The following is a 23,565-nucleotide window of genomic DNA, read 5'->3' as shown; positions in this document are numbered from 1 at the left end:
ATACGGAGCTCACCTGGATGCACTGCGACCACAGCTTTGCGCGTTGATTGCGTGTTGATCGATCATCAATACGGGGAAGACCCTGATTATCGTTTTTATCTTTCGTCGTCTTTTTTGTTCGATTTTGAAGACGTTTGAGTTAGTGGAGGTTGTGAATTGTGCTGCCACAACGACTTGCACCTGCGTTATCTGGACAGCGTTACCGGCCCTTCACCTACCTACCGGAACAAGACGTGGATATCCATATCAACAAACGGCATCGTCAGCACCCGTTCATCAATTATCATCAACATCCATCAATTACTATTCACCGTTCCGACTACTACATCCCCACAAACCAGCACAACCAACGCTCCTAGCAACCAACCAACACTCCCACCAACGCAGCCATGCAAGAAACGGACCTCCACTACCCACCCCAAACCTGCCCCTTCTGCACCATCGCCGCCGCCTTCCCCTTCCCCTCATCATCACCCTCGTCTATTTCCCCGAGCAGTCCACCGCCCACTCCCTCTCTATGGAAGAGCAGCAGTACCCTAGAACAAGACTTGTTAAAAGAGAGTATACCAAAAGAGGAGGAGAGCGATCCAGAGAAAACGAGTCCGAGTAGTTTTGTGGTGCTGAGGAGTAGGGATGTCGTTGCTTTTCTGGATATCTTGCCGATGACGGGAGGCCATTTGCTTGTTACTACGCGTCAGCATAAGGTCAAGGTTGCGGATATGGAGGCTGTGGAGAGTAGGGAGATTGGTACGTTAGGAAACGAATCTTTTGGGTAGAAGAAGAGTGATATACTGACTATGTGACTAGGTTTCTGGTTACCGATACTAGCACGGACGGTGGCTAAAGTAACGGGCGTGACGGATTACAATATCGTGCAGAATAACGGTATGTTTCTTGCTTCTTTTCCATCTCCTCGTATTCTAATATGTACTTGCAGGAGCACGTGCAGCACAAGTAGTACCTCATGTACATTTCCACATCATCCCGCGTCCGGAGACGATGCCGGAGATCAAGAATAAGAGTTGGACTATGTTTGGACGGGGTCAGAGGGATGATTTGGATGATGAGGAGGGGGCTAAGATGGCGGGGGAGATGAGGAGGGTGTTGAGAGAGGAGGTGGAGAAGATGGGCACTGCGAGTGCGAAGTTATGAGAAGTTATAACCATTTTGAATCGATTCGTTTTGGACATGAGCGCGTGGATGTATAACTATTATTGAGCTCATTATTGCTGCTGTTGAAGCGCATAATTCATGTTCAGTATCATCAACTTTGAGAAACTATCCAAAGAACGCTGGGTATCATCACTCTCTCCCTGTCCATCCATTACATTCATCCTGCGACTCCAAGAACGCCCATTCCAAACACTTGCGCATTCTTGATCCACCACATCATTCATCAAGAAGGACGCTTACTGGCTCTTCTTGGCCTTAGTCTCATCCGCAGGTACGAACCTCTTCCTAACAGCCTTGATCATCTGCGAGAACCAAAAGAAGTTGAGCATGCTCAACGCCGTGTTACCCACCAAGTATACACAGACCAGCCACACGGGCAGCTCGCCAGCTGTGCAGTTTCCGGGTCCCTCGAGACCCATACTGCTGTTGGAGGTTCCGTCGCACTTCTGGGCCTCGAGCAGAGAGCTCATGAGTTCGGGCTTGGGCATAGTGAGCGCCTTGTAGATGTCTGAGTAGATCATCACAGACTGGTATGAACCCCAGACGATGCGACAGCCGAAGAAGGTAACGAGGAGGGCGATGCCGTTGTAGAGCTGGAGCTTTGAGCCAGTCATTCCGAGCTTGTCGCAAAACCAGTGGACGTTGAGGAACGGGGTGGAGAGTTCGTAGAGGACGAAGGAGAGGCCGTAGTAGTTTCCAAAGGGTTTCTAGAAAACTGTCAGTATGTGTGATGCTGTACGGAAGCAGAGAACGTACGAAACCAATGCAGGTCACGGCCAAAGCACCGATCGCATGGATCAAAGAGCTTACGCCAGCAATGTTGATGTATTGCGCGGACACTTGGAGATCCCATAGGAAGTACCCAGCTGCGAATCCCTGCACCATACCGCTAGCTGGCGTATATCCCCAAAGTCTACCCCTCCAGTCCATCTCGTGCCTCTGTTCATCCTTGAAGATGACCCACAGCGCAGCGGCGCAGATGAATAGCGCTTGAATCATAGAGACCCAGTGGATGTCCCAGTTGAGTCGCGTGCGCTTATTGAAGCTCCTGTATACATTCGGGCAGACGAGTCGCGAAACGGCGGGAGAAAGGACATGGAGGATGAGATGGTAGCCCAGGAAGCCGAGGAGGATCTCGTGGACGTGGTACGGAAGCGTCGTCAGGCTCAGCTTGTCGGCGAACGACTTGCTAGACTGCACGAGCAGCGAGGGCGCAGGAAGCGGGTCCCGCATATTGGGTCTGAGCAGGATATCGACTAAAGACATGGTGTATCAGTTTCGCTGTGCGCAACGGTCGCAAGAGCAGGAACAGGGAGAAATACTGGACTCTTGCGGCTACATGTTCCGCCTATATATACTCGGCGGTGGGGCGCAGTGATCTTCGAGGGTTTCCTCTTGCGTCTGGAGTGTCTCGTGTGTCCTACATTGCATGCCTCGGATGGGCGTTTTACCGTGATCACTGAGTCGGCACATGCGGGGCTAAGGCTGCTGCGATCGAAGCTTAAAGCTTACCCTGACGGCGCTAGGCGGGAATTCGCCGGCGTCCTGCATGCACCACTCCGCGACTCTATCGGTCCTGCCATCGTCATCCCTATCCTCCTCTTCCACAAACCTCACCTGGTCAGCACAACAAACCTCACTCGCCTCTGAGCTCCTATACATCTCGCACAGCGCTGTGTAGGTTCATCCGCGCCCTCCGAAAGAGCATGGCGGCATTAGAAGGCTTGCCCTTCAGAAAGACTAACGAACCATGGCGTCTCCAACAGCGACCTCCAAGGCTGCTGTCATCACTCCCAGCGCCCTGAGTTCTCTTCTTCGCTAGGCAACAGCCCTTGTTGCTACCGGCACCGGAGAAACATCAACGCCGTAGCGCCCGTTGTCCCGCAAACAGACCTTACCGCCCAATATTTCTGCCGCCGACGACTCGAGCTCCTCTTCACCACAACAACAACAAGTTGCGCGTCTCACCAACGTGCACCTTGATCAGTTGAAGCCGTTGCTGAACCTGTTGCCGAACCTCATTTGGCGCGAACTTGTGCCGTGACATATTCTAACTCAACATGTCCAGTTACGCTACAGACCTAGACGACTTCATGGGGGGTCGTGAGGCTGTCTCACGCTCTCCGTCGGCACCCGCTGATCGCACACCGCCAGAGCCGCAGACCACCAAGAAGCGCAAGGCCGAGAAGGAACCCGAGGTTAGTAACGTCTCAAGCGTTTAGATCAATCGCTAACATGAGACAGACAAACAAGAAAGCCAAGGTCATGGAAAACAAGGCCATCTGGATCTCCAACCTGCCGCTCGACACCACGAAGACGGAGCTCGAGGAAGAGTTCTCACGATACGGCATGATCGACAAGGGCGCCAACGGCGAGCCTCGCATCAATCTTTACAAGGATGATGAGGGCAAGTTCAACGGCACTGCCATGATCGTATACTTCAAGAAAGAGGCGATCGTCAATGCCGTCAAGCTTGCGGATGACTACCCTCTGCGCCTTGGCGAAACCAAGCACGGCAACATCCGCGTTGAGCCTGCCAGCATGGACTACAAGAAGGAGAAGGATGGCGATAAGGTGGCATCGAAGCTGACACGTTCTGATCGTAAGGCGTCAGAACGTAACAGGCAAGAGCTCAACCGGTAAGTTCGCCAGTCTGGTTATCCTCAATCTGTTACTAATAGAGATATAGAAAGCTCAACGAGTGGTCCGACAACGAGGAAGAGGTTGCCCAAACCTTCGTGGCCAAGAAGAACAAGTGGGCGAAGACCGTCATCATCAAGGGCATGTTCGACGTGGACGTGATGAAGAACGACCCGGATAACTATGGCGATGTCTTCGATGATACGATGGAACCCGCTAAGGCGATCGGCGAAGTCACCAAGGTCACGATTTGGGACTTGGAACCTGAGGGCATTGTCACCGTCCGCTTCAAGGAGTTCGAGGACGCAGAGAAGTTTGTGGCCTGGAAATTCGGCGGCAAGAGATACGAAGGGCGCGATCAAGAGCTTATGCTTGCCGAGGACAAGCCGCGCTTCAAGAAGTCTGGCCGTGGCGATATTCCTGACAGCGATTCAGAGTAACCACCTGTCAAAGCCAAGGCTTGGACAGCTCTCACTTCGAGTTGCGCATGCTTTACTGTATAGCTTTGGACGAGTAGGATACGAGATGGAGGTTGACACGTGGACGGGGAATGATACCCTCATGTACTACACATGAATATGAGCCAAATGGCCATCGACTGCAATTGAGCAAGTCACCAACGTCACCATCTCCCATTGATCAATCTGAGTGATATTGCACAGTGTTTTCACGCACGCTAACATATATATACATTGTCACAGAAGCGCCCTGATGAAGTTACGTCAGAACATTCACCGGAGACAACCTAAGACGCAAGAACAGTATTTGCAAATCCGTGACATTCTCATATCTAGCCCATTATCAAACTACATTATTGAAGAAGTGACCCCGTGAACATGACCCTATACACATGCGAAAAAAGGGTACCAAAGTAATGGACCCTCGCGTGTCTGGCGAAAAGAAGCGATGAAGCCGATCTAGCGACCCATCTGGTATCAATGACATTGAAAAGAAGAAAAAGAAGAAAACTCCATGATGCACCTATGCTCCCATCTAAGCACGGATGTTGCTCATTTACAAGACGAGCGCGGCAGCGGCGGCGAGCAGAGCACCAGCGCCACCAGCGACCTTGACGGCGGCGCCGCTGAACTCAGCTGGGGCTGAGGCGGAGGCCGAACTGGGAGGGATGGGCATGCCGGTGGTGGGCGACATCATGCCAGTGCTGGTGGCGTTGTAAGCAGGCGAGCCGGATGGCATGGCGAAGCCAGATGAGGCACTGGTAGGAGGCATGGCGTATTCAGAGGACATGGCTGGGGCGGAAGACATGGCAGCAGAGGAAGAGGCAGCTGGATAGCCCTCACCCTCGCCAGCAGAGACCATGGTGAAGTTGGCGCAGCCGATACGGGTCTTGTTGCTGAGGTGGACAACGAAGGACAGGGCGCCGAACTGTGATGTATTAGCAAATTGGGTTTCCAACTTATAGGGTATGAGCGAAACTTACGAAAGCAGGGTCAGAGGGCAGAGTAGCAGAGTACAAGTCGGTGTACTCGGCTGAGAAAGTGGTCTCAGTAGCGTTTCCGTACTTGCCGCTCAAGTCACCAGTCTGGCAGGTCTCAGGCTTGGTGGCATCGCAGGGAGGAGCCTCGCCGCGCATGTACGGGTCCAGATGAGCGCCGGTACCAGTGCAATTGCCGTCAGAAGGAACAGGCTTAGCGTGGAGGTGGTACATGAAGGGACCGCCAGTCTCGGGAAGGCCAGCGAAGGAGACCTGGAACTTGACGCCCTTGCCGTCGGCGCCGGTGGTGGCCTCGATGGATCCGGTGAGAGCGCTGCCCTCCTTGGCGGGAAGAGTACCGACGTACTTGGCGCCCATGGGGTTGCCCATTACGACGGGAGCGGGAGTGCCTTGGGCGGCGACAGCGGTGGCCGCGGCCAGAACAGAGATGATTGAGACAAGCATTTTGAATGTGTGGCTGGTGGTTTCTTGTGAAAGAATGAAGTTGAGACTCGACTGTGGGAATTGTTTAGCGAGTGCAGGCGGAAGAGTAAGAGTAGATGAGCGAAGTAACTGAGTGATCGGGGAAATGAAGTGGAGGCGCCAAGTGTGTTTATATGAGATCCGCGCAATTGAAGTGCGAGAGGGGAAAGCGCGATAGAACCTTGTCGAACAAATATGCAAACGGAAAGTTCCACGAACGGCACCCGGGTAGGAATGGAATGGGAATTGGGAAAGCGCAAACCGCTCGAGGGACTGTGATTACATACCGAATATTATAGCGAACGCTGATAAGCAAAGCGAAAGACTCTGTTGGCAGACAATGAACTGTAGGAAAAACCAGTGAAGGGGGCTTGCTTGCAAAGGGGATGATTCCTCAGGAAGCTGGCGGCTGGCAAACACTATATAATCTTTCCTGCCGGGTAGAGGCGCAGCAGGCACCATGCACCGGTGGTTGGGGCGTCACACACCAAGAAAGTCCCATCACGCATCCATCTGATCCAACGCCCATTTCCCGCAAAGCCTTGCGCGCCGTCACTTGCACGCAAACCCACTACGGAACCCTCTTTTCTGCCGGTTCGCTCCGGCTGATTGGCCGCCGCGAACAAAGACTGCCTTCGTTATTGCATGAAACCAGGTGTTGTTTGCCGTTTTTGCGCTAAAGGATGCGCGCCCGCTTCGCCGTTTCGAAACACCAAGACGCATGGGCGCTTTGCCGGCCAATCATTGCGGGGGCGGGCCTTGTTCCTGAGGCCAGGGCTGAGCCTGGTGTGGAGTTTGTCAGACTTGGCCCCAGCCAGCTCAGTTTTCTGTATGCGCCAATGGGGGCTACATCTTGGGGCTGGGAAGTAGGAGTCATACTGCCACGTAGGCTGGAGGCTACGAAGAGTTGCAGTGTTTTTGTCGTGTCGTCGCTTGCTGATGCAGATTCTCTGAGGAAGAGAGGGTCAGGCTGTCGCAGATGTCCTTTCTGCCGCCAATATACCAAGCTTTGACTACTGCAGCGCTAGTCGGATCTAACAGTCTTGGTACAGATCCAAATTTACCCCATACAGTGGCATGGCGCTTGCGTGTTGCACCCTTTCCACTAGCCGAGTCCCTAAGGGAACAAACATTCCACACAAAACTCTCGTTGTCGCGCTTATCGACGCAAATAGACCAAACATGCGTTCCTGGCGCGGGTGTATCAGATGCGATTTACTGAGGCAGAGAGGCGGTGGACAAGGTTGCACGGCACGGCAAAGACGGGTGTGACTCGAGATCGAGATGAGATGAGATGATGTAGAAGGAGGAGGCGTGGGAAGCAGAGGAAATTGACGAGAAGCGGTTGAAGTGGGAAAAGACAGGGTTGCTGCATCTATCTGATGCAGAGTGATATGGAAACATCGAAATTACATACTCATCATTACTCTTTCGCATATTGCGCAGGACGCTTGGGTACCCTTCTTACTCAAATACCGGCATCCATACGGATCGCGGCATGCCCGGTGGAGAACGATCTGTTCCACGTAAATTTAGCGCATCGAGGATGGGGCTACCTCAGTAGATCCAATTCTTTCCGAACCTTGTAGCTGACTCTAGGACAGCACCAACCGATTATTTTCGCTGCACCGGCAGCGACCAGATCCGCTGCGACATCCTGAACGGTTTTGTATGCCCATGGAGCTTCTTCAAAGACAAGGTCTTTCTCGTCACAGATAACCCACGTGCCTTCTGGGTCTTCTGCATTCGGCTCCAAGAGGTTGATGCCTTTGTACTTCTTACCCAGGGTCTGGAGAGCCTTTGCCCGAGACATGGCTCGTCCTGCGCCATGGGCCAGCGAAAGTCCGTTTTTAAGCCCCCATGAGTTGGCTTCCGAGAATGTTGGCTGGAGGATGAGCGTGGCGGTGCTCCGGGAACCGGGCAGTGGAAGGAGACCGAGCGGCAACTGAGTTTTGGGGTCGTATGTTGGGGCTGCGCCTTTTCTATGGAGAAAGACGTATTCTTTTGGAGTGTTTTCATCGCCAAGTGCTATTTGGTCCAGCGCCTCGGTCAGACTGCGTTCAGGCGTAGGTTCCTCCGCAGCTGAAGAAGGGGCAGGTGGAGGCCAGGCCACACATTCGACGTTGTTGTGCCAGATGTCAACTACCTTGCGCTTCCTCAGTGCCGCTTTGGCTGTCGCGATCATCGTTATGCCCTCTTCGCCGAAGTCGCTTGCGTTCGAGTCGCCCAGCTGCCAGTCTTTATTGCCAGGCTCAAGACATGCAAGGAACCGCAGGGCAATCAGATCTCGGTTCGCCTTTGCCCACTCGCAGGCCTTGTTGTGCTCCTCCAGGTATGCATTGGCGTCCTCGCTATCGTCCGGAAAGCTTGTGCGTGAGTCGGTTGTGTACTTCTTGAGAATGCTACCTCCTAGTCCTCGTGATCCCGAGTGGACTAGCAGGACGACATCATCTTGATGGAGTCCATCGTCCGACTTGGCAAATCCCGATTCCTCGACGACCTGGATCTCGGCAAAATGATTCCCAGCTCCTATGGTGCCCAGAGCAGCGTCCCACTGTTTACCGGCGGAAATGCTACAGTTGTCTTCGTCCAAGAGCCATTTCTCTCGATAGGCTTGGTTGCGCCAGGCACCCTCTAGTCCCCGAAGCTGATTAGCAACATTCTTGCCTTTGTTCCCATCAACCTGGCTTCTGTTGAGTGTTGTTTTGTACCAGGCCATACCACATCCGATATCGCCACCGATTAGAGGAGGATGGATCCATCCCTTGGAAGCAAAGACTGCGCCGATGGGAAACTTGGTGCCTGGGTGGAGATCGGGTTGACCAACGGCGTGTATGATACCCGGAAGCGTGCGCGCGGTAGTCTCAAGCTGAGTTAAAGCCAGCGGTTCAATGAGGGTTGCTTCAGATGCTAATATTTCAACTGGGCATTGTGGATTTGCGTCGGCTATTATATTGTGTCAGTAATTGATCGTAATACGGAAGGGGATAAGCACAGATATTGAGCGCAAACTTGCTCAAACGTCAGTGCTACTTACCATGCACCCCTGATACTTTCCTCGCACCAACATAGTCTTCTCCCGCTGAGACGAGCAATACGACATCGTTATTAATGTTGCTCTTCCAATCTGCTTCAGATACAAGCTCTTGCCCGCTGCGTCCGACAAAGACACGAGTAGGTTTCTTTACACGCAGTTTTGCCTGCGCACTCTTGAAGACAAGCGCTCGGACAGAAGACGAAGCTGTGGGGTTAGTGGACGCGGAAGCGGGTATAAGGATTGGGCATTTCGTTGATTGGTTTGCATTTGATGCGAGAGTCAGACGTATGGCGGGCATCTTCGCACTGTGGTTGAGATTTTGGGTCTGGTGGAGTAACACGATCTCGAAAGGGAAGCGATAGTCGTTCGTGATATGGACATAGAACGAAAGTTTGATCACAGAGTCTGGTGACAGGACTTTATTTACACTGCGCGTTCGCAAATGGTTTACCTAGCGCAGCGCCGCTCACTTCGACTCATCTTGAACTATTCGAGCACAGCCACAATGTCTTTCACCACAACAAAGCGTAGCGTAACGGATGCCTTGCCCCAAAAACATCGAACAAGCATAGTGCTAATGCACTTCCACATTGATGGTTAGATAAGTGCTTCACGTGACTGCGCTTTTACCTCACAGCCGCCGACGTGAAGCTATGGTTGGGATCGTATACCAAAAACGCAGGCAAGGTGTGGTAAGCGGTGTAAGCAGAAAAGCAGGGCCAAAGTAAAAGGAAGAGATCATCAGGGCCCGCCGTCCCGTATCGCGGGCGTGGACGAGAACGTGCCATGTGCATGACGTACTATAGTCCGATTGGATGCTTGGACCGCGTTGCCGTTACAACGCACCTTGCTTGGCGCATACCACACAGCCGCACCGACTTTGATGCCCACGACATCTCGACACCTGCCAGCCCATACTGCGACCGTCCATTGCACTGCGCTTCCAATTGTGAGTTACTAATTGGCACACATCGGTCCCACGCTCATGCAAACAGCGCCCAGCCACTACTACATCGATAGCCGTAGCCGTCCCAACAACAAGCCGGCCCCGTACGACATCACCACTCTCCGGCGCAAGCCGTACACCTTGCCTCACGAACGACCAACATCTATAATCTCACAATGCGCACATTCTTCGCCCCGCTACTGCTTGCGCCGCTCGCCGCGCTCGCCGCACCCGATGTCTACGGCGACTTCGAGGCCGCCGTTGCGCCATTACCGACCCCCGTATACGAGGCCATGGAGACATCTCCCGCCGACGGCAACCTCGAACTGCTCAAGCGACAAGGCAATGCGTGCGCGACTTCCTACTTCAACTGCGCCGGCCTTGGCGCGCCAGGACTCTGCTGCCCACGAACAGCCGTCTGCTCAGCCGACCAGGCAGGCCACGTAGCATGCTGTCCCCAAGGCGTCGCCTGCACAGGAGCCATCGGCGCAGTCCCCACCGGCGCGAACCCCTCGGCCACCTCGACCGTCTCCTTCGTAATCGCATCCACAACCGGGGAGCAGCCCTTCGTGCAGGAAACAAATGGCGCAAACCACGGAAGCACGGTACAGAACCAATTCTACCCTTTCCCGTACATACCGACGACTTACACCAACGCAGCTGCCTGCTCGTCCGCTTATACAAGCTGCCAAAGCGATGCTGCAAGTTGTACGACTGCTCTAGCCAACGGCGCGGCTGGCGTCACCATCTCGGCCCCCAACGGCGGCGGCGCTACCATTACCGCGATTCCCAGTGTCGGCCTCCAGTCCGCTCAGAGCATCTGTTCCAGTCTGAGCAGTCTGGGTTGCTCGCAGCTTACCGTCGAGGCTTGTGCGGCTTTTGACGGTCAAGGGAATGCGGCGAAGAGAGCGCGGTGTGCCGACTACCTTATGACAGCGGGAGTGGCCGTTGGAATCGCAGGGCAGCTGCTGAGATGAGGAAGAGATGAGCTCGTGTCTTCGTTTCTTTGTGGATAATACGGTGGTTTCTGATGTTCATGAGCGGAAAATACGAATGTGCTTTGGCACAGGCTTGCTTGTGTGGATTTTGCCACGATATGGCGTTCGTAAGGAGTTAAGCGGTACAGCATGCGGCTGAAATGTTTGGTTACTCAAATCTGTATATGCGATCAATGAGATTACATAACTTTTTTTTTTCATGTTAAACCGTTCTACTATGTTCCGTATTGTCATGCTCGGTTCACTGTTCGGACAGCAATCTCTCTCGGCCAGTATCTGATGGAGTAAGACTACAAGTTACTCTAATATGTTCAGCTAGAAGACACTGCTGCTAATAACGAGGGAGTCTTAGAAATATAATCTTCTGCATTGTACAGCAAGACCTTAACAGAGACATGCAAGTATAGAAGGTAAGAGAAGAGCGAGCATTGCGTGAGCGGTAATGTTGGACTGGACACTGGACACAAAAATATGGTAGTCCATACATAGCACTATATCCTCTTCTCACCAATCTCCCTTCCTGTTCATTCCAACGCTATTCCAACGTGTTCAAGCACAGTAAATACAGCAAAAAAGAAGATATCATGAACGCGGCTAGACTCGAACCAGCACCTCCCACACGACTCCCGCGGCGGTTTTTAGTCCGACACACGCCCTTTTCGCGGTCCTGCAGGCCCGACAGAACAAGGGACTACTCAGTAGTGGATTACTTGGCGTGGACGTCTTGACCATTGGACTACGCATTCTGGGTTGGTTTGATTGATGGTGAGATGGGTAGTTGGAGTGGTTGTGTAGGGATATATTGGGTGAGGTCGACGGATGATGGATGGCATGGGTTTGTCTGGGGAAGTGGTGAGTGAAGTGAGAGAGAACGCAGTACGATGTGTGAGTAAGAACGCAAGTAAGATGAGAGAATATGTTGAGAACGTTTGCATTCTCTGATTCGTAAAGCGAGTGTCGTGTTCATAAAGACATAAACCTACAATGGTTTCCCACGCATGGGGAAACCGGGTATCAAGATCGTGTGAAACAAAAGCCCATACAAGGCCCTCTCTTTCCTCCTCCTCATCCTCATTCAAATATTCCATCATCCTAGTGTCATAAAGAGCGTGCCAAAAACCAAATAACCAAACCAATGCTTTTCAGATCCCACCTCCCAGATCACACCTGATCCCGTGGCTCAACCCCCCTAACAGCAACCCCATCAATCCCCCCAAAACTACTCCGCGGACTCTCACCCCCAACATCCTTCCCAAACTCCTTCTGCCTAAGTTCCCAACTCCCCACCCTCTCATGCCCCCTCTTCCCATCACCGCCAAAACTAACAATACCCGCATTATCCGTCGCAGGCGGCGCCCCATTCCCCGCAAGACTAACATCCGGATCCGACGCCAACTTCGCCGAGCCCTTGAAGCCACCAAGATCCGATTTCTGTCGAAGGTTGCCACCAAGACGGTGCTCGACGCGGTGGAAGCGGAGTCCGGTGAGGAGCATAGCGAGCGCGAAGAGGAGGCCTGCTACGACGAGAGAAATGACGGCACCGATTACGCCGCCGACGACGGGGGAGACGCCGTCTTTCCTTGGTCTTTCGTGGGCAGCGGGGACGACGAGCGTGACGCCGCTGCCGTCTGCGCCGCGGCAAAAGAAAGCTCCTGTGCTGCAGGTTTCGCACCAGTCGCTTAGGCCCTGCATGGAGATGGTGCTGAAGAGTCTTTCGAACTCTGTGTATCGCATGTCTGTCTTGGAACGCCCGTTGTTGAACATGGAGTAGGATTGCAGTGGCTTGTCGTCTGCGTCTGTGCCGTTGTGGAAGTAGAAGCGTACCCAGAGGTCGTCGGGGTCGCTGGGCATGGCTGTGTTGGAGCTGGTGCTGAAGAGTTCGAATATCATGGCGGAGCCGTAGGGTGGGATGGATTTGAATTCGGCGGACTGTGTGTCGAGCATCATTAAGGACATGAGGCTCATCATGGCGTCTTGTTCGCCGAAGAAGAAGGTGAGTGGGCTGGGCGTGCTGATCTGGCCTGCGCTGCTGAGATCGCCGGCGCTGTTGTTCTTGCCAGATACGAGCATGTCGAAGGTGTTTTGGATCGAGCCGGCGAGCGTTTTGCCGCCGATGGCTCGGTTGCTGGTGTCGGAGGCTGAGGTGTTGCCGTAGAGATACCAGGCTACTTCGTCGGCGCGGGATCGGAGCGTATCGTATAAGCCGGACTCATTGTTTGCTAGGGTCTTGTAGATACTAGCGTTGTGCATGTATTGGTATGATAAGTAGTCTGCCAGTTCAAGTGCATACATATATGACCTGTGTCAATGTCAGTATTTGAATCACATGACAGTACTGAATAAGCTCTGCACCAGAGAAGGTAGGGCAGGGGTAGGAGAAGACCATAAAATAGAAGGCGAAAGTCCAAGACGTATTCCGTCTCCAATCGTACTTACAGTTCATCTTGATTGACGTGGCCTTCGAACCAATCCAGAGGGAGGTTCTTGTACAGTTCACTGTTGTCTGCCAAATACTCGGCATCCCGGTATTCTTGAGTCGTGAAGTATTTCAGTGCGTCGGTTTGTCCTTGTGGACATTGTCCAGCTCCAGATACAAGTCTCGAAACTGGGTCGTACACATTCGCAGCATGAATGCTAGCGTACTGATATCCGTTGAGTGGGTAGTCGACCGAAGTGCCGTCAGCGAGGACACCCGTGTTATCACCAGTTGCGTTGCTGATGTCATGTGGTGGGTAAAGACCTTGCATGAAGGCTTGCGCCGACGAAACCAGGTATGGCGCATCGAGAGTCTGAACCCAAATCTGGTCGTTGTTCAGGACATCCTCTGATAGTCCCGCAATGGACTCAGGACCGGAAATGAACTTTGATCTGAACTTTTGACCGAGCGCATGCATCTGATTCGCGCCGAAGCTGGTAAGAGTCTGGGTATTATTGCGCAAGATGGGTGTCCGTTCTCCCGTGCGAACGAAAGCGAAAGCAGCAAGTGTATGTTCCGAGTCTGAACTCTGGGCGCCAGCCAGCGAGGCCGAAGCCATTGCGGCGACGATGGTGCGTGTGAACATTGCGAGAGTATGTTGGTGTGGTACCTCAACACCAAAACGATGACGATGGTGCTTGCTGGTGACGATAATACCAGCGACAAGGCTGAACACCAACTGAACCCCGGGATCACATCTCTACTTATTCCCTGCGGCAGCTCGCATGCAGAACTAGATACCCATGCTTATTTCCAAGGCAGCCAGGCACCTTACCCGCCAGCACAAAGAAGCGAACAGTCCGTGGCCCCCAATAACGATAGCGGCTGAACGCCTAATGTAAGCGACGCGGAAGAACTCACAACTCTGTACGCGCCGCATGTAGGGCCGCGGCGTGACTGAAGCTGCAGCCTTGCTGAACAACTATGACATGTTCATGACTGCCTCGAGCCAAATATTGCAGACGGATAGACATCCGTGCAAAGGCATCATCGATGCATGAACCAAAACTTTGCGGTTCCTTGGTTACACAGCATCCGTTTTAGCCGTATTCAACGAGACCATGGTGGATGCCAAGACTATAGGTATGGCTTTGGGGCGCATCGAATCCTGCAAAAATCAACGGGGTGGCTGGGTGCTGACAGCGGGAGCCCAGATCCTATGAAGAATGATTCTCTCGCACGAGTGTGTTGGCCGCTATCCTACGTCCAGTTAGCCTAAGAGATTTACTAACGCTTCTCGTGGTCGTGACCGGGATACCGGTGAGCGGGACTCGGCACATCAGGTACAATGAGGAAACATACGATACTGCCACACCATGTTTTTGTGGGTCAACGGTACAGAACATGAGTCTGCCTTACTTGCATTTAAGCCTTGATTCAACCGGATGGATAATTTTCCTTCTATCGTGGGCGACTTCATCTTCCAGATGTCGCCGTGTCAGGATTCATGTTGGTGAAAATTATTGCGGCGAACAGACGAAGGGTTTGCTTCTTCGAGCGGAATGTAGGGTGGCTAAAAATGGATCAGAGCACTACGTTAGGCCGCCCACAGGGCTGAAAAAGTGCTGCCGACCCATCCGTATCAAGACATGGCACGTGGCACGTGGAACTCGCATTGCTTGTTCGTTTGACATTAAATAATATATGTCCGCCAACAGCGGGCGGGTATTGCTACAATGGCCCTACGATGCTGCGGAAGACCTTCGTCTACCACGCTCAAAACGCCAGTTTGGGTCCGCAATCAAGCGACTAGAACCGGATATACCCTTGCCTTTTCCAAACCATGACTCTACAACGTAACTTCAACACGGCCCTCGGCACCTGGCGCACCACCAGCCTGCAGCGAGGGCAGGAGGTAGGTGATGTCGTCCCAGGGATGTCTGTAAAGACCAGTGCGCAGCCTCTTCTGGTCAAGGAAATGGGCAATGAGACCGATACTTCGGCCAAGGACGAAGAGACCGTTAAGGACACCCATCTTCAGGTAGTCCTCAGCCTCCTCTTGGGTGAAAGCACCACCGTTGCGAACAAGGTCAACGAAGCAGACAGCGATGCAGCCGTCAACGTTGAGAATCAGGTTGTCCTTCTTCGATGTGGTCACCGACTCGACGGCAAGCGCGTAGTCGAGCAGCTTGGTGCTGGGGAAGTTCTTCTTGACGTACTCCTTGACGAGCTCGACACGAAGATCGGGGTTGTTACGCGACTTGATCCTGTGACCAATACCGGGAACTGATAGACGTTAGCTGCTGTAAAAATATGGCTTTCAGCTTAGGCGACTTACTGAGCTTGTTCTCCTTCCTCATTGTGTCAACGAAGTCACGAGGGCTGAGGCCCTTGTCAAAGGCCTTGCTGAACTCCTCAGCGGCGCCGTCGAGCGCACCACCGAAGCGCGATCCAATGGTCAAGAGACCAGAGACCAAGGCACTGATGAGGTCCTTGCCAGCACGGGTAGTGATGATGGTGTTCATGGCACCAGACACAGCTGGACCGTGATCGGCAGTCAACATGAGAACCATCTCGAGGAAACGGCTGGCGTAGTTGGGCAGGCGGCGACGGAACCACAGCAGTGACATGACACCACCGATACCGATCTCCTCCCTGAAGACATCAGAGATGGGCATACCAGCGTACAGAAGCTCTTGACCACGGTCGTCAGAGATGGTGGAAATGAAAGCAGCGGGCTTTCGGATGAGACCGAGCTCCTGCGCCCATGAGTAGTCGATGGGGATCTTGGGTACAACGGGCTCAGGCTTGGGCTTGATGGTGCCGTCCTTGACGAGCTTCTGGTAGACCTGGGCAAGAGTGCCGGGCATCTCCTCGAAGGTCTCGGGGACGTAGATGCCAGCTTCCCTCATGGTCTTGTTCTTGGTTGCCGCAGTCTCGAGCTGAGAGTTGGCGAAAGAACCAGCGTGACCGAACTGGACCTCGGTCTTGAGCATACCAGCAACGGTACCGATGGCCCACGCAACAATGGGCTTGTTGACCTGGCCAGACTTGACAGCCTCAATGACGCGGTATTCCTCAACACCACCAACCTCACCGAGCAGGACAATGATCTTGCAGTCGGGGTCGGCCTGGTATCGGAGAACGTGGTCGATGAAGGTGGTACCGGGGTACCTGTCACCACCAATGGCAACACCCTCGAGCACACCATCGGTAGTGTTTGCGATGATGTTGTTCAGCTCGTTGGACATACCTCCGGACTTGGAGACATATGAGACGGAACCAGGGCGGTAGAGCTTGGAGGCAACGATGTTGTCCATCATACCACCAGTGTTACCGATCTTGAACGCACCGGGCTTGATGCCTCCGACGGTGGCCGGGCCGATGATGGTGATGCCCTTCTTCTGGGCAACGTGGAGGATCTCACGCGCACGCTAGTGCAAGTCAGTGGCTGTTAAGAGTAGTTTTTGCTGCGGTTGGAACTTACTCGCTCGGGTACACCCTCAGCAATGATGGCAATGCACTTGATCTGAGGGAATTCCATCAGCTCCATGGTAGACTGGAAGACTGAGCGCGACGAGGCGAAGTTGACAACGGTGTCAACATCATTGTGCTTGCCAACGGCCTTCTCGACTGTCTGGTAGACGGGCAGCAGAGTCTCGCTGGTTCCCCAGTACCTGTGTTGTGTGAGTCGGATGCTTGGCGGGGCATGTCGGGGTATTGACGACTACGTACATTTTGCTGACGAATTGACCGCCGAATGTGTAGATGATACCGGCGACGGAGGGCTGCTTGCGCTTGCAGATGAAGTCGAAGTCGAGCATGCCCTGGACGGCACGGGGCTGCAGTCCGCTGTTCACATTGTGTTAGAGCCGCGCTCCGGTATTTTGCAGGCGTGGTGGTCTTACTAGACGAAGCATCGTGTCTTGGGATGGAAGAGTGTGTGCGAGGCCGGGGGGCTCATGGGCCGGCTGGGGGCAGCGAAACGACGGATGTTGTCGTTGGCGGAGAGGCCGTCGCTCGAGGTGGCCGCCTGCGCTGGGACGCTCCCGTTGGGGGGTGCTGCGGAAGGCATTGTGAAGGTCGATTAATTCTAGAGAGGCGGGAGGGTCAGTCTGGCTCGGAACGGGCGTTGTGACGAGCAGATAAGGTTGGCGGTCGGGGTATTTCGCGTGGGAAAAAATGCTTCGGAGCTGTTGGGGCAGGCACGCAAGAGCGGGCAGGTGGGATGGAGCTCAACAAGGGCTAGGGAAGGAGCGAGCGAGTGACTTACCTTATGGATGCAATGCCGTGCTGAGGGCAGAGCAGAGTACTTGGATGGATGGGGAGAAGGTTGCGAAGAGGGAGCAGCGATTCTTTCCGAAGTTTGGCCCTTACTTTTGGCGGTGTTGAGCTGGAGAGTGATATCCCCTGCACGAACTAGATGCGTGTGGCGCTAACCCCAAGTCCCGAGCGGTGAACGGGGACCCGAATGTCTGCACCGCAGCGTCGCACATCGGAATTGGGGGTGTTGGTAATAGATGGGGCTTCAATGCACCGCGCTGGCGCTTTCTGGAAGGTGTTATCGCGGAAAATCCCCCGGGAAGCGTGTGTTCGGGTCGTTGATATCTCGTCGTGGGTCGTGTAGGGCATCCGCAGCTCCTGTACCCCTGGTGGGGTGTCCTCGCCGTGATAGGCCCGCCGTGCGCCCAGTGCCTTAGCCCTGCATCCGCTGCCCGCCCTCAGTGCTCAACACGCAGAAAAAACATCAGACCGCTTTCTCAAGCTCCTCCCAAGCCGTCTGACAACTCAATCTTGCCAGCAGTTCCTCTTAACCCTCTGCAGACCGTGTGTCAAGCCTCAACAAATCCAGGTACGTCTGCCCACTCCCCAGCCTGCCACTTCGCATCTTTTGTCCCGGCCCCCTCACCATCTTCTCCGAACATCTTCGTCTCCGGACATTGCATAAGGCCCCATTGCCATACCCGAGACTTCTTTCGGGATTGCCTGCCAGCCATATCTCTTGCACCCCATTGTCTCCACGCGAGCCGCCCCTCTTGACATTGACACTCATCCATCGCAGTTTGACCATACACCACAATGTCAGCCAAGTCTATCCTCGAGGCCGACGGCAAGGCCATCCTCAACTACCACCTCACCCGCGCGCCTGTCATCAAGCCCACTCCCCTGCCCGCGTCGGCCACACACAACCCCCCTTCCAAGCTCGCATCACTGCACTTCGCCGCCGATGAGGACATCAAGGGCGTGCTCGACCAGGCCGAGGCCACATACCCATGGCTGCTGACCCCCGGTTCCAAGTTCGTCGCAAAGCCAGATCAGCTCATCAAGAGGCGAGGCAAGAGCGGCCTGCTCGCGCTGAACAAGACCTGGGCTGAGGCGAGGGAGTGGATCGAGGCGAGGGCAGGAAAGGAGCAGCGTGTTGAGACTGTTGATGGTGTCCTGAGGCAGTTCTTGGTCGAGCCTTTCGTTCCCCATCCCCAAGACACCGAGTACTACATCAACATCAACTCCGTGCGAGAGGTATGTCCATTTCAGTTTCCGCCTTTTTCTACAATCATTTCGTTATTTCGTTACGTCGTATCTCGTGCCGTTTCGGGCGACCGTGTGGTCTGGCGCATGCGAAGGCGTGCAAAAGGCATACTCGGAAGCTCAGAGCGGAATGCTGCAGCTCGAGTGCAAGCGGAGCGGGAAGCGTGCTTAAACCGGGCGCACTGCCTGGTTTTGTTTCAAGGCCGGCCGGACGAAGGGAACGACGGCCGACCCACTCCTGCAGAGCACCTACTCTTCTGCGATACGCACGTCCACTTTCACATGCAAATGTGGCTGCAATTTCAGCGCTTTTGCGCCGCTACCTATGCATCGTCAATTTACGGGCCCGTGGTGTTGCGGCTCTAGCATCGGCGCCATCTTGCGATCTTTTGCCGATCTCACCGCTAACTTGTCCGCTTAGGGTGACTGGATCCTCTTCACCCACGAGGGTGGTGTCGATGTCGGTGATGTCGATGAGAAGGCTGAGAAGCTCCTCATCCCCGTCGACCTCAAGGAATACCCCTCCAACGAGGAGATTGCCGCCACTCTCTTGAAGAAGGTGCCCGAGGGTGTACACAACGTCCTCGTCGACTTCATCTCAAGGTTATACGCCGTCTACGTTGACTGCCAGTTCACGTGAGTTACTCAGGCACCTGTCACCTGCCTAATACATACTAACGTAACCAAGATACCTTGAGATCAACCCTCTCGTCGTCATTCCCAACGAGGAGAAGACCTCAGCTGAGGTTCACTTCCTGGATCTCGCTGCCAAGCTTGACCAAACTGCTGAGTTCGAGTGCGGTGCCAAGTGGGCTATTGCTCGCAGCGCGACAGCTCTCGGCATACCAGCTGCTCCCCAGCAGAATGCTAAGCAGACCGTCGATGTCGGCCCACCGATGGAGTTCCCCGCTCCCTTCGGTCGTGAGATGAGCAAGGAGGAAGCGTACATTGCTGAGATGGACGCTAAGACTGGTGCTTCCCTCAAGCTGACCATCCTCAACGCTACCGGCCGCGTCTGGACCCTGGTCGCTGGTGGTGGTGCGTCCGTCGTTTACGCCGACGCCATCGCCTCTGCTGGTTTCGCCGGTGAGCTCGCCAACTACGGTGAGTACTCTGGTGCTCCCACCGAGACACAGACCTTCCACTACGCCCGTACTGTCCTCGACCTCATGCTCCGTGCTCCTCAACACCCAGAGGGCAAGGTTCTCTTCATCGGTGGAGGTATTGCCAACTTTACCAACGTCGCCTCGACTTTCAAGGGTGTCATCCGCGCTCTGAGGGAAGTCGCACCTCTCCTCGTCGAGCACAACGTCCAGATCTGGATCCGTCGTGCCGGCCCCAACTACCAGGAGGGTCTCAAGAACATCAAGGGTGTCGGCCAGGAGCTCGGCCTCAACATGCACGTCTACGGCCCCGAGATGCACGTGTCGGGTATCGTGCCATTGGCTCTTATCCCTGGCAAGACTACCGACATTAAGGAGTTCTCTGGTTAAGCGTGTGCTTTGTATATTAGGGTCGCGGGTGTAGACTGGGACTGCTTACGGCTCATGACTAGACAAGAGTTAACGTTGGGAGCTTTGCATGAAATGAGTGTTCGACGAACCCATTAACCTCGTCTGCCTTGGCGAAGTGGCTGGCGGCGAAGGAATATAACATTTAATACTTCCATCTATTGTGTTCTTGTTTTGTTGAGGTGAGGTTTGATGGTTTATGGTGCGTCAGTGCACGTTGTTGCTCTTTCCTGGAAGGAAGGCACGACATCCCCTCTCACTTTCCCTCAACACAACGACACACCCGTGCATGCGCGCGTTCCCTTGGTCGATAGCAGAGCTCACATCCGCCCCACACGACAGACGCAGGAGGTAGATACGACATCCCATCCCATATATAATCGTCACAATTTCGCGATCGCCCATCACAGCACAAGAACCCCAAAGCAAAGCAAACCAAGCAACAACCCAGTCCTGCAACGTCTAGGGTGAAACCAGACCTTGCAAGACTAATTGCCTAAGCCCTTAAACAGGCTGAAGCAAAGCATCGTGTACTGCAGTACCAAAACATAGGACAAGAGTTCGAGCACTCGTTCACTCAAGTCTTGAATAGAGGACACGGGCGTTTGACCATCGAGTCAGGAAACGTGTTCTTTATAATCTTCATACTACAGCCTTCAGCAGCAAGGGTAGTTAGAGGAATTCCCCTTGAAACACAGGTTTGGCATACGTCGAACTTGTGGATTGAGATCTTGAGACTATAGCCTTCGGGGAAAGGGTGGTTGATGGAAGATCGTTGTCTTGTGGCGTTGAGTGAAGGGGTTGGTTGTTCTATTTTTTTTGTTGATTGTGGTTAGGTTTGCAAACAGCGGATGTAGAGATTACGCTGTGATATATTCCTTCTACGCTATACACGGGGAGAAGTTAAATAGGTCTGCAGCCTACATCAAGATAGAAACATGCAAAGTAGGTAACATAACATTAACTTAGGCTCCAGACCTGAGGATTGTTTGTTCTTCCTTAATTAAGGTGCTACACTTGCTAAAGCGAGTCTCTATATCGCCCTTCAGCAGCAAGATAAACCAGCATGTGCGCATATGCTTCATTTTGTTATGTTCAGACGTGTGAGGGTAGTATTCAAAGTTCGTATTGATTCAAGAAAGTGGAATATGCAATGCTAGTACAGCAACATAGGAATAACGCAATGAACGCTTCATAACCATGAATCACAAACGCCCTTCGCCATGCAAAAAAAGACAAGACCATTATACAGCAACACCCCTCTGCTTCCACCCGCCTGGGCCCCTCCAAGCGAAGAAGATGAGACCCATGGCAATCCACACGCTGATGGTCATGGCCCAGAACGTAGACGCATAGCAAGCCTTTCCATGGCAAAGCACGTCCTCGGGATCCTTCTGAACACCCGCTTCACCATTCTCTGCAGCTTTCTGATACACCGTGGCGTAGACAGCACCCCAGAGCGTAGCACCGGCAGCCGGTGTCATGGCTAGAATGCCCCAGTTTGTACCGAAGTTCTCCACGCCCCATACTACTGAGACGACGATAGGTGTAAGAGAGAAGACGGCTCCATACCCAGCACCGATGAGTGCGGAGACGGCGGCAAAACGGGAGGCATGGTTCTGCACCCACCCACTCGCGAGGAGAAGTTGTCCGAGGGAGAGGATGAAAGCGAAAGCCAGGAGGAAGGTTATGCGAGAGACGGTGAATCGGCGCGGCTGCTCGAGGGATGGGAGTGACGATAGCGAGTTCGCGATGGAGTCTGGTCCACGACGGTGGGAGTTGCCAGACGAAACCGGGGCGAGGACATCGGAGAGTGTGCCGGTGATTAAGCGAGCGAGTGTGGAGGTGATGGCGACGATGGAGACGTGGGTGGCAGGCGAGGTGTTAGTGGCGACATGCGCAGGCGTAAGCGTCTCGATGATGGTGCCTAGGTTGTTGATGAAAGCCTCACCAGGGCCAGTAACCAGGAAGAAGCCGCCTGCGAGCCACCACATGGTAGGGTCCATGATGTACCGACGAGTCTCCTCGTTCAGCAGCCATGTCTTCTTGCGTGCCTCTTCTTCCGCCTTGGCCTTCAAACGCTCAGCTTCGGACTGGAGGAAGTCAAAGGTCGAGTCGGAGAGGTCCTGCGTCTCCATAGTTCCGTAGCCGTGATGCTGCGCAGCCTGAGTAAAGAACTCGTCGCGCTGCAGCAGACCAGATCTTTCGAGCTCGTCTACTGCCTCGTCGATCATCTCTTCTTCGTCCATGATGCGCAGCGCGAAGAAGCCGACGGCGCCCACGCAGAGGAGGAGTATGCCGAGGAAGAGGAAGAAGCGGTACACGTCGACGTCGCCTTTGGTGCCATCCGGGTTCCTCACGTACAGCAGCCGGCTTCCAACCTGACTTTGCCACATGCCGCTGAGTCCAAAGGCTGCGATGGGCACTGCCAGAGCCACACCCTTGGCGTTTCCGCGTCCAAAGTTCTTCGCGCATGTTGTTACTGCAGACAGGTACATGCAGCTGGTGCCCATGCCGACGAAGGCGAAGGCCAGCACCATGACGCCGAAGGGCCAGCCATGACCGCCTGCAGATGGCGGAGGGCCGCTCTTGAAGGCGAAGGCTGCCAGCAGATATCCCGAGCCGAAGAGAAGGCCAGCGATACCGGCAGGCACGCCAGGGCCCAGACGGTCGCAGAGGTATCCGAAGATGGGGACGAGCAGGTAGAGGCCGAGCTCGGCGCCGATGGAGACGATGTTGACCTGGACCTGGGTGTAGTGCAGCTTGGACTGGAACAAGTGGCCGTAGAGGGAGAAGGCGGTGATGCTACCAGCGCAGAGGCAGATGACGATGGCCCAGACGAAGCTCAGCCATCGTAGCACGGCGCGCTGCATCTTGACGCGGTCCTGCTCGTAGATGCCTTCGGCCACCTGCTCGAAGAAGCTGCCGGCGTAACTCGTGTCGTTGCTGCGGCGCTGGGATTCGGTGTCGTCGTCGGGGGCGAGCAGCGGGCGACGGGGCGAGTTGGGCGGGTAGTCGAGCTTGTCGATGGTGGTGATGGCATTGCCGCTGTTCCGCTTGGACCTCGGGGGTGACATTGGCGGCCGGTCGTGGACGTGTGACGAGGGTCGGGTGGCTTGGTCTACCGTAGCATGGCCCTAGGAATATATATTAAGAGTAGAATATAGGAGATGCCACGAGACTGCGACAGTATATGTCTGCCCGGACCCAATAACCCAGACGTACAATGCTCTTGCGGACCGGCGGTCAGCGCACGGTGTTGTCGCGCGAAGTAGCCCGCGCCGGGGCTGCAAGCAAGTGACGCTGCAGCCGAATCGCCGGGCCCGCTAGTTCGTCGTCGAAACAAATGCGCAAGAAATCCGCGAGCAGCAAACACCTCGCTGTCGCCCCGTCCCAA

At 54.3% G+C, this 23,565-nt stretch overlaps 10 protein-coding genes across 10 annotated transcripts; 4 read left to right on the top strand and 6 right to left on the bottom strand.

The window, feature by feature from the left end:
• Positions 1–389: 389 nt before the first annotated feature.
• Positions 390–1,152, top strand: J4E90_005996 (uncharacterized protein; the record flags this gene model as incomplete). Its single annotated transcript, XM_051435546.1, has 3 exons — positions 390–747; positions 808–885; positions 938–1,152. The coding sequence occupies 3 exons, from the start codon at positions 390–392 to the stop codon at positions 1,150–1,152; spliced, it is 651 nt and encodes a 216-aa protein (XP_051290404.1).
• Positions 1,153–1,409: 257 nt separating this feature from the next.
• J4E90_005995 (uncharacterized protein) lies at positions 1,410–2,406 on the bottom strand (the record flags this gene model as incomplete). Its single annotated transcript, XM_051435545.1, has 2 exons — positions 1,410–1,880; positions 1,930–2,406. 2 exons carry the CDS (start codon positions 2,404–2,406, stop codon positions 1,410–1,412), a joined length of 948 nt encoding a protein of 315 aa, XP_051290403.1.
• Positions 2,407–3,233: 827 nt separating this feature from the next.
• Positions 3,234–4,253, top strand: J4E90_005994 (uncharacterized protein; the record flags this gene model as incomplete). Its single annotated transcript, XM_051435544.1, has 3 exons — positions 3,234–3,371; positions 3,418–3,812; positions 3,863–4,253. The coding sequence occupies 3 exons, from the start codon at positions 3,234–3,236 to the stop codon at positions 4,251–4,253; spliced, it is 924 nt and encodes a 307-aa protein (XP_051290402.1).
• A 574-nt stretch (positions 4,254–4,827) lies between these two features.
• On the bottom strand, positions 4,828–5,713 carry J4E90_005993 (uncharacterized protein; the record flags this gene model as incomplete). The annotated part of the gene is made up of 2 exons (XM_051435543.1): positions 4,828–5,199; positions 5,255–5,713. 2 exons carry the CDS (start codon positions 5,711–5,713, stop codon positions 4,828–4,830), a joined length of 831 nt encoding a protein of 276 aa, XP_051290401.1.
• Positions 5,714–7,283: 1,570 nt separating this feature from the next.
• Positions 7,284–9,066, bottom strand: J4E90_005992 (uncharacterized protein; the record flags this gene model as incomplete). The annotated part of the gene is made up of 2 exons (XM_051435542.1): positions 7,284–8,677; positions 8,769–9,066. The coding sequence occupies 2 exons, from the start codon at positions 9,064–9,066 to the stop codon at positions 7,284–7,286; spliced, it is 1,692 nt and encodes a 563-aa protein (XP_051290400.1).
• An 824-nt stretch (positions 9,067–9,890) lies between these two features.
• On the top strand, positions 9,891–10,691 carry J4E90_005991 (uncharacterized protein; the record flags this gene model as incomplete). Its single annotated transcript, XM_051435541.1, has 1 exon — positions 9,891–10,691. One exon carries the CDS (start codon positions 9,891–9,893, stop codon positions 10,689–10,691), a length of 801 nt encoding a protein of 266 aa, XP_051290399.1.
• Positions 10,692–11,873: 1,182 nt separating this feature from the next.
• J4E90_005990 (uncharacterized protein) lies at positions 11,874–13,774 on the bottom strand (the record flags this gene model as incomplete). Its single annotated transcript, XM_051435540.1, has 2 exons — positions 11,874–13,011; positions 13,149–13,774. 2 exons carry the CDS (start codon positions 13,772–13,774, stop codon positions 11,874–11,876), a joined length of 1,764 nt encoding a protein of 587 aa, XP_051290398.1.
• A 1,203-nt stretch (positions 13,775–14,977) lies between these two features.
• On the bottom strand, positions 14,978–17,203 carry J4E90_005989 (uncharacterized protein; the record flags this gene model as incomplete). The annotated part of the gene is made up of 5 exons (XM_051435539.1): positions 14,978–15,414; positions 15,467–16,562; positions 16,616–16,805; positions 16,864–16,980; positions 17,037–17,203. 5 exons carry the CDS (start codon positions 17,201–17,203, stop codon positions 14,978–14,980), a joined length of 2,007 nt encoding a protein of 668 aa, XP_051290397.1.
• Positions 17,204–18,207: 1,004 nt separating this feature from the next.
• On the top strand, positions 18,208–20,150 carry J4E90_005988 (uncharacterized protein; the record flags this gene model as incomplete). Its single annotated transcript, XM_051435538.1, has 3 exons — positions 18,208–18,648; positions 19,079–19,293; positions 19,346–20,150. 3 exons carry the CDS (start codon positions 18,208–18,210, stop codon positions 20,148–20,150), a joined length of 1,461 nt encoding a protein of 486 aa, XP_051290396.1.
• Positions 20,151–21,412: 1,262 nt separating this feature from the next.
• Positions 21,413–23,245, bottom strand: J4E90_005987 (uncharacterized protein; the record flags this gene model as incomplete). The annotated part of the gene is made up of 1 exon (XM_051435537.1): positions 21,413–23,245. The coding sequence occupies one exon, from the start codon at positions 23,243–23,245 to the stop codon at positions 21,413–21,415; it is 1,833 nt and encodes a 610-aa protein (XP_051290395.1).
• Between the last annotated feature and the right edge of the window lie 320 nt (positions 23,246–23,565).

Source organism: Alternaria incomplexa (genome assembly GCF_024043165.1).
Source record: "Alternaria incomplexa strain BMP 0042 chromosome Unknown scaffold_8, whole genome shotgun sequence".
In the NCBI taxonomy this organism is placed as follows: Eukaryota; Fungi; Ascomycota; class Dothideomycetes; order Pleosporales; family Pleosporaceae; genus Alternaria; species Alternaria incomplexa.
Note: the sequence above shows the minus strand (reverse complement) of the source record. Positions and strands in the feature narration are given on the sequence as shown.